Here is a 9,757-nt window from a genome sequence, read left to right as displayed (position 1 = left end):
AATGCTGCATCTTCCTCAGGGATGTGTTTTGGGTCTGTATCTTGGTCCCTTGTTTCTCCTGCTTTATCTTGTTTCTTTGTGTGGACTGTGATGCTCTGTTGTCTCAAGGCATTGTGTTGTTTTTGTATTTATATTTAATTGGTGATTATATGTTGGAGTAACTTGCCCACAATTCTCGTTTTCTTTGTTTTGTTTGTATGTTATGTATACAGGCAGGGTATTGTGCTGTGCTCCTCTATTCACTAGTTGACAGCACTTATGCACTCACCACCTGTCTCCTTTCCTGTTGTCAGCCTCTCATATGTCCTTGATGCCCCTGGCAAATAGAGCCTGTTCTTAGGCCTCTGGAATTTGAATGAGAATGCTATCACTTTAAAATCCAAAATGGTTGCCACTTGTAGACATTCAAAATGGCTGTGCCCTCGGTCATTTTAAATATCCAAAACAGCCAACTCTTGTAAACATTCAAAATGGCTGCACCGTTCGTCACTTTAAATATCCAAAATGGCTGCCACGTGTAAATAATCAGAATGGCTGCGCCCTCTCGACAGCAGAAAGTCAACAGCTCAGGTTGTCTCCCTCCTTGCTGTTTCCCTTCCTAGTCATAGGCCACCAGAGCAGTTGTCCCTGCAGCCCTTGGTGACCAGGACTGATCTTTAGGTCAATTCCCAGGTCCCAACACCACTTGGAAGTATTCAGGCTGTTGGTCTTGTCAGAGTAGCTGATAGTCCAAAGCTCCGACCATCTCTGTACTCACTGTTTTCATTCAGGTTTTTCCATTTGTTGTTGTTGTTGGTATGTGCCAACCACTTCTGTATAGTTCCTTTCAAAGCTCAGGGTTCCAGGATTATCTTCTGTATCTCTGTCAATTAGTTTTTCTTTTCTTTGTTGAAGAGGGTTTGTGTTGCTTGTCTGCCTATTTCTCCATCTTACCAGAAGTCCAGCTCTTTGAAATCTTCTGTTCAGCTGTTTTATCTTGTCATTTCTTCCATTTGCTTTGCTACTCTTTGCTCAAGGGCAGGTTTCAGAGTCTCTTCTGACATCCATTTTAGTCTTTTCTTTCTCATATTTTTAATGACCTCTTGCTTTCTTCATGGATGATGCTCTTGATGTCATCCCACAAATCTTCAGGTTTTCGGTCATTGGTGTTCAATGCATCAAATCTATTCTTTAGATGGTCTCTAAATTCAGGAGGGATATATTCAAGGTCATATTTTGGCTCTTGTGGACTTGTTTTAATTGTCTTCAACTTCAAGTTGAACATGCATATGAGCAGTTGATGGTTTGTTCCACAATCTGCTCCTAGCCTTGTTTTGGCTAAAGTTATTGAGGTTTTCCATCTCCTCTTGCTACAGATGTAGTCATTCTGATTCCTGTGTCCTCCATCTGGTGAAGTCCATGTGTGTAGCTAATGTTTGTGTAGTTGAAAAAAGGTATTTGCAGTAAATAAGTCATTGGTCTTGCAAAATTCTATCATGTGATCTCCAACGTTATTTCTGTCACCAGGGCCAAATTTTCCAACTACTGGTGATTCTTCTTTGTTTCCAACTTTTGCATTCCAATCACCAGTGATAAGCAACACATCTTGATTGCCTGTTCAGTTAATTTCAGACTGCAGAAGCTGATGAAAATCTTTAATTTCCTCATCTTTGGCTTTGGGGTTGGTGCATAAATTTGAATAATAGTAGTATTAATGGGTCTTCCTTCTTTATCCTGTCACTAACAGCATTGTATTTCAGGGCAGATCTTGAAACATCCTTTGTGATAATGAATGCCATGCCATTCCTGTTCAATTTGTCATTCCCGGTATAGTAGATCATATGGTTGTCTGATTCAAAATGGCCAAATCCAGTCCATTTCAGGTCACTAATGCCTAGGATATCAATCTTTATGCGTTCCATTTCATTTTTGACAACTTCCAATTTTCCTTGATTCATGCTTCGTATTTTCCATATTCCGATTATTAATGGATGTTTGCAGCTGTTTCTCCTCAATTTGAGTCATGCCACGTCAGCACATGGAGGTCCTGAAAGACTTACTTTATCCACATTATTAAGGTTGGTTCTACTCTGATGAAACAGCTCTTTCCCAGTCGTATTTTGAGTGCCTTCCAACGCAAGGGGCTTGTCTTCCCGCACTGTGTCAGGCAGTGTTTCCAAGCTATTCATAAGGTTTTCCCTGGCCAATTTTGAGAAGTGGATGGCCTCCTCCTTCTTCCTAGTCAGTCTTAGTCTGTAAGCTGTGTTGAAACCTGTGTACCATGTGCAATTCTGCTGGTGTCTGAAACATAGCCTCAAGCCTCACAGCAGCGTACAAGCCCCACAGGATGACCGACTGACAGACAAGTTTGTCTCCCTTAGCTGTTGGAATCCTCTGTGCCTTCCCCTTACTTGATTCCTACCTGGAGCCTGCCACTTTGTAGTTCCCGTCTACTCAGTCCCTTTCCTGGCTCTAGGGAACTTGGGGCCTAGCCTTGTCTCCTTCCCCTTTACCTGGATATCCTGCTGCTCCAGAGGTCCCTGGCCTCTCCTGCTCCCTCCCTTTCCTAGCTCTAGGGGGCTTGGGGCCTAACCTTGCCTCCTGCCCCTTTTTACCTGGATATCCTGCTGCTCCGCAGGTCCCTGGCCTCTCCTGCTCTCTCCCTTTCCTGGCTCTAGGGAGCTAGAGCTCTAGGGAGGAATTGGGAGGTGGAGGGTAAGTGATGACGGCAAGTAGGAGGACTGAAATAACCTCCCCGTGTGTTAGTATGGATTCCTCCTTGCTCTCCCAAATGTGTTTTCCAAGAGCTCTGGAACCCTCCTAGTTCTAATTTCCTGAGGCCTTAGTACTTTCATGCAAGAAAAGCTTTAAAAATGGGACAGGAAGGATGGGAGGTTGGGAAGAAGCAAAATGAATAATACTTTGTATTTATTTTGCATCTCTGTCTCTTGAGCTCAAAGTGTTCCACAGACACCATCTCGTTAATCCTCCATGTTCTCTATGAGCAGAAGGAAACAGGTTTAGGAAGTGGTTTCTGACCTGGGCATCTTCTTCCTTCTGCCCAGCTGGTCTCTCACCTTCCCTCTGGCACCCTTTCTTCCAGGGATTAGAATATCCCAAGAGGTCATTTATGCCCCTGAGGCCCTCTGGGAAATTGCCAAAGCCCTTGGGTATTGACTGCTAATCAGAAGGCTGGTGGTTCAGATCTACCAGTGACTCCTTGGAAGGAAGATTGGGCAATCTACTTCCATAAAGTTATTGCCTCAGAAACCCAAGGAGGGCTTGCTATGAGTCGAATTGACTTGACAGCAGTGAGTTTGGTGTTTTGTTTTTTAGGGTCCTTGCAGGGCTTCTTGGGAATCAGTTGGGCCTGATTTTTGCACATTTGTGGTGGCCATTTGAAGCTTTACTCTCCACTTCAGATACGTGTTTCTTTTATAAATTTCTCTTTTATTGTAAAAGTAATATTATGAGTTTTAAATGACCAACAGTATAGTAGCATAACAAATGAAAAGGAAAAGGCCCCTGTTGTTTCCTTTTGTCAACCCATCTCCCTAGTATGTTAACTCAAGATAGTGTGGAATATTCTGGGCTTTTTCCTTATGCATATACAGAATACTGTATAGAAAAAATAGCATATTGTGTTCATTTAACTATATTGCCTCATACATTTTTGTTCTGAGGTTAACCTTGTGAAAAAAATTGCAAGTGTCCAAACATGCCTGGGGGGAGGGAAGAAGGGCATGGAGGGGAAAGAGTGTGCTACCCTAGGTTATTTTCTTTCTGCTTGCTAGCTGTCTAGCTGTGGTACGTCATGCCTTCTATTTTCTTTCTTAGAAGGAGTTTGCGCTGACCAACCCAGAGAAGAGTAGAACTAAAGAAACAGAGAGAAAGGAAACCAAAGCAAAGGAGGAACTGGATACTGAGGTTCTGGAGGTGTTTCATCCAACCCATGAGTGGCAGGCTCTTCAACCAGGTACCATTCCTGACCCTGTCCCCATTAAAAATACTCTGAATCCAACCTGTATATGTCCTTTGTCCCCATAGGGCTGCTTTGAAGGAGCAGCCACTCTCTGACCTGCTGGAGGGGAGCAGTGTGAACCATCAGAGTGGTGGCTGATGCTGCAGGGCTCAGGGACCGTCATTTTCCTGCAGAACAGAGATTGCGACATCTGAATGCCCTGGAAGGAAGGCAGGTGGTGGGTGGCCATGCTTTCTGAGCAAGTGATTGAAAACTTTCTTTCCTTGCACTTCTGAAGCACAGGAGAGGCAGTGACATGTGCCTCACTTTGCAAATGCTATTTTGGGCTGTGCTGCTTGGCTCAATGCTGCTGAAATATTGTTCATGGGAGAGTCCTGAGCACTGGTGTGGGGCAAGAGTGTTCTGTTGTTAAAGGAACCCATGCCAAGAAATAAGGGCTGGTCCTGGCCTAGTTTTTAAATGGGGTGTCCTCACAAAGAATGACTTTTTGACCCTTTCATGAGCTTAGACCCAGGGCTTAAAATAAGGAAAATAGCTGGCAGTTATGGAGTGTTTACCATATGCAGGTACTAGGCTCATGCTTGATGTACGTCATCTTGCTCAATCTTTGCAATAATAGGAATTAGTATTATCTTTATTTTCCGATAAAAACATTGAGGCTCAGGTTAGGTAACTTGTCCAGTGTCATTCAGCTACCCTGATAGCTGACCCTAGACCCTGGACCTGCCTTCCTCCTTTTTACCTTACCTGGTCCCAGCTGTCCTTGCTGCAGCCCCACTATGCTGATGCCAGGGCGTGTTCTTAGGGTAGACTGTTTGCCTTCTGCACTGTGACAAGGTGGATGACAGGTCCTGGCACCTGGCACAGTATATCAGCTCCTTGCCAATATTCATCACCATGTCCTTACTGTCCCCATTGCTGTTGTGCTGACAGGGGCAACATTTGCTGTGCCAACCAACTTTCTGGTAACAATATTGCTCCTGCTGGGGTTGCATATGGGTAGTTGCATGGTGGCGCACCAAGGAAGCCAAATGGGAGCTGATGGCATTAAGCTCAGGAACCAGAGGTATTGGGTTCAACTTCTGACTGCCCTCCCTTGTTATTATTAGGTGCTATAGAGTTGTCTCTGACTCATAACAACCTTATGCATAACAAAACAAAACCCTGCTTGGTCCTGTGCCATCCTCATGATCCTTACTATACCAGAGCCCATCATTGCAGCTACTGTGTCACTCCATCTTGTTGAGGACCTTCCCCTTTTTCATTAACCCTCCACTTTACCAAATATGATATCCTTCTCCAGAGAATGGTTCCTTCTGACAGTATGACCAAAGTAGGTGAGATGAAGTTTGTCCATTCTCACTTCCAAGGAGCATTCCAGCTGCACTTCTTGGATAGATTTGTTAGTCCTTTTACCAGTTCATGGTACTCTCAGCATTCTTCAGCAACAGCACAACTCAAAAGCATCAACTCTTCTTTGGTCTTCCTTATTCATTGACTAGCTCTCACATAGGAGCTCTGGTAGCATAGTGGCTAAGACACTTGCCTGCTAACCAGACGGCTGGCGGTTCAAACCCACCAGCCACTCCTCGGAAGGAAGGTTGGGCAATCCTACTTCCGTAGTGATACTGCCTCGGAAACCCAAGGAGGGGTCGCTATGAGTCGGGTTTGACTCAACAGCACATAACAACAAACAACAAAGCTCTCACATGCATAGGAGATGATTGAAAATATCATGGGTTGGGTTAGGTGCACTTTAGTCTTCAAGGAGACATCTTTGCTCTTCATCACTTGAAAGAGGTCATTTGCAGCAAATGCAATATGCCATCTGATGTCTTGACTGCTGCTTCCATTGGTGTTGATTGTAGAATCAAGTAATGTGAGGTCCTTGATAACTTCAATTTTCTCTGTTTATCATGATGCTGTTTATTGGTCCAGTTGTGAGGATTTTTATTTTCTTTATATTGAGGTGTAATCCATACTACAGACTGTAGTTTTCAATCTTCATCAGTAAGTACTTCACCTCATCCTCACTTTCAGCAGCAAAGTTGTGTCCTCTGCATATTGAAGATTGTTAATGAGTTTTCCTCCAATCCTGATGCCACATTGTTCTTCATATAGTCCAGCTTCTTGGATTATTTGCTCAGCATACAGATTGAATAAGTACGGTGAAAGTTTACAACCCTGGTGCACTCCCTTCTGATTTTAAACCAGGCAGTATCCCCTTGTTCTGTTAGAATGACAGCCTTCTGGTCTATGTACAGGTTCCTCATGAGTACAATTAAGTGTTCTGGAATTTCCATTCTTCTTATGTTATCCGTAACTTGTTATGATTCACACAATCAAATGTTTTTGCATAGTCAGTAAAACAAAGTAACCATCTTTCTGGTATTCTTTGTTTTCAGCTAAGATCCATCTGACATCAGCAATGATAGCCCTCATTCCATGTCCTCTTCTGAATCCAGCTTGCATTTCTGGAAGTTCTCTGTCAATATACAGCTGCAACTACTTTTGAATTACCTTCAGTAAGATTTTGCTTTCATGTGATATTAATGATATTGTTTGAAATTTCCACATTCTGTGGGGTCACCTTTCTTTGGAATGGGTACAAATATGGATCTCTTTCTTTCAGTCAGTTGGCCCAGGTAGCTGTCTTCCAGATCTTTTGGCATAGCTGAGTGAGTGCCTTCAGTGTGGCATCTGTTTGTTGAAACATCTCAGTGGGTATTTCGCCAGTTCCTGGAGCCTTGTTTTTTGCCAATACCTTCTGTGCAGCCTTAATGTCTTCCTTCAATACCATTGATTCTTGATCATATGTCACCTCTTGAAATGGATGAACATAGACCAATTCTTTTTGGTACAGTGACTCTGTATTCCTTCTATCTTCTTTTGATGTTTCCTGCATCATTCAATATTTTGCCCATATAATCTTTCAATATTGTAACTAGAGGCTTCAGTTTTTTCTTCAGTTCTTTCAGCTTGAGAAATGCTGAGTGTGTTCTTCCCTTTTGGTTTTCTAACTCCAGATCTTTGCACATTTCATTATAATAATTGGCTTTTTCTTCTTGAGCTGCTCTTTGAAATCTTCTATTTAGCTGTTTTATCTTGTCATTTCTTCCATTTGTTTTAACTACTCACCATTCAAGAGCAAGTTTCAGAGTCTCTTCTGACATCCACTTTGGTCTTTTCTTTCTTTCCTGTCTTTATAATGACCTCTTGCTTTCTTCGTGGATGATGCTCTTGATGTCATCCCATAATTCCTCAGGTTTTCAGTCACTGGTGTTCAATGCATCAAATTTATTCTTTAGATTGTCTCTAAATTCAGGAGGGATATAATCAAGGTCATATTTTGGCTCTCATGGATAGACTGGTTTTAATTGCCTTCAACTTCAACTTGAACTTGTATATGAGCAGTTGATGATCTGTTCCACAATCAGCTCCTAGGCTTGTTTTGGCTGAAGATACTGAGCTTCTCCATTGTCTATTGCCATAGATGTCGTCAGTCTGATTACTGTGTACTCCATCTGGCAAAGTCCATGTGTATAGTTGGCGTTTGTGTTGTTATAAAAAGGTTTTTGTAGTGAATAAGTCGTTGGTCTTGCAAAATTCTATCATGTGGTCTCCAGAGTATTTCTATCACCAAGGCTGTATTTTCTAATTACCAGTGATTCTCCTTTGTTTCCAACTTTTGCATTCCAGTCACCAGTGATAATTAACACATCTTGATTGCATGTTTGATCAATTTCAGACTGCAGAAGTTGGTAAAAATCTTCAATTTCCTCAGCTTGGCTTTCATGTTTGGTGCGTATATATGAATAATAGTAGTATTAACTGCTCTTCCTTGCAGACGTATGAATATTGTCTTTATCACTGACAGCATTGTACTTCAGGACAGATCTTGATACATTCTTTGTAATGATGAATGCCACACAATTCCTCTTCAATTTGTCATTCCTGGCATAGTAGATCATATGGTTGTCTGATTCAGAATGGCCAAAACCAGTCCATTTCAACTCACTCATGCCTAGGATATTGATCTTTATGGATTCCATTTCATTTTTGACAGCTTCCAATTTTCCTAGATTAATACTTTGTACATTCCCTGCACAAGCCAATTGATCCACCACTACGAGTCATTTTTTTCTTTTGAGTAGTGGGGCGGCCCCCCTGAGGGTGACCCCCCCCCTCCCCACGCATGACGCAGCACACTTCCCTGTAGGACGCCTCTGGCTAGCCAGAAGACACAACCATTATTATTAATGGATGTTTACAGCTGTTTGTTCTCATGTTGAGTCGTGCCACATCAGCAAATGGACGTCCCGAAAGCTTTACTCTATCCATATCATTAAGGTCGGCTCTATTCTGAATAGACAACTCTTCCCCAGTCGTATTTTGAGGGCTTTGTGACCTGAGGGGTTCATCTTCTGGCATTATATTGGACAGTGTTTCAAGGCTATTCATAAAGTTTTCCAGTAATATATCAGTGTTTCACTGCTATTCATAAGGTTTCCATTGACCTATTCTTTGAGAAGTGAATGGCTTCTTCCTTCTACTGAGTCTGTCTCAGTCTGGAAGCTCTGCTGAAACCTGTCCACCATAGGTAACCATGCTGGCATTTGCAACACTGGTGGCAGAGCCTCCAGCCTCATAGCAACACATAAGCCACCATGGGACAACAAACTGATAAACAAGTTTGTCATCCTTAGCTGTTCCAAATTGCTCCATTCACTTCCTCTTTGTCCCTTAACTTCCCTGAAAACTGATCCTCTGTTTTTTGAGGATTGAAACTAGGGATGGGGGTGGGAAGATAGAGGCTATATCCACTTTTTTTGTGTGTGTGTGTGATGTACCACTTTTGTTTTTTTTCCATTTTTTTGAATGCATTTTATTGAAATATTATCTATGTACAGTGAAATACACAAAACTAAAGTGACATGGGTCAATGCATTTTTTCTTTTTTTTTTTTTCAGTCTTCCCTCCTCTGCCACCCCTGACAGCCAACAAAGAAAGTTTCCCTCCATATATAAACCTTTCCTTGACCCTCTACAACAATGAACTAATACTGTATTTGTCCTTCTGTGATTGACTTTTTTCACTCAGCATAGTGTCCTCTAAGTATATCCATGTTATGTGGTGTTTCGCAGATTCTACATTATTCTTTAGTGCTGCATAGCATTCCATTATGTGTATGTACCATAGTTGGGTCAGCCACTCTTCCGCAATAAATCTTAGAGATAAGTCCCTTGCCAGATATGTAATTATCGGCAAGTATGAATTTGTTGCTGTCATTTTTGTCATGTGCTTTTTCATGGTGTCGATTTCTTTGTTCCATATAATTTTCTATGCTGAACTCATTTTGTTTATAAATTGTGTTATCACTTCCTTCATTGCTACTGTTTAGTATTTGCTAAATATTTATACTGGTCCTTTTTTTTGATGTGAAGCTTTATTATTTTTCTTTGAGGTTACCCTGTGATTTATAGTTTTCTTTCCAAGTTTAGAATAGTCTGTTTTATCTTGAAGTTGTCTTGACTTCCTGCCATTTAGAAGTTCTGTAATGACAGTTTTTTCCCTCTTTTTGGTTTGTAGTTGTCCTCATTTTTTGGTTGGTGTCTCTGGTTCCCTGTTTACAATCTTGTAGGCTTATTTATTTTGGATACTTCAATAGCTGGGTTGGTATCTGGGTTATATCATCATGTGTGTTAATGGTCAGTTGTTGTTTGCTGTTGTTACTTCTCTGTCCAAAGGACTCCCTTTAGCATCTCTTGTAAGGTTGGTCTGGTTTTAACAAATTCC

The 9,757-nt window shown here is 41.8% G+C and overlaps 1 protein-coding gene across 1 annotated transcript in view; it reads left to right on the top strand.

Annotated features, from left to right (window-relative positions):
* SIL1 (SIL1 nucleotide exchange factor) overlaps positions 1–9,757 on the top strand; it is a 397,052-nt gene that overhangs the window by 10,627 nt on the left and 376,668 nt on the right. The window contains exon 3 of the mRNA XM_007938964.2: positions 3,817–3,955. Within this exon, the coding sequence (XP_007937155.2) occupies positions 3,817–3,955 (139 nt within the window). The remainder of the gene's footprint in view (positions 1–3,816; positions 3,956–9,757) is intronic.

The sequence above is a fragment of the Orycteropus afer genome, unplaced genomic scaffold (genome assembly GCF_000298275.1).
Source record: "Orycteropus afer afer isolate SDZICR_OR568_19922 unplaced genomic scaffold, OryAfe1.0 scaffold00056, whole genome shotgun sequence".
Taxonomy (NCBI): Eukaryota; Metazoa; Chordata; class Mammalia; order Tubulidentata; family Orycteropodidae; genus Orycteropus; species Orycteropus afer.
This window is presented reverse-complemented; position numbering and strand designations above follow the sequence as displayed.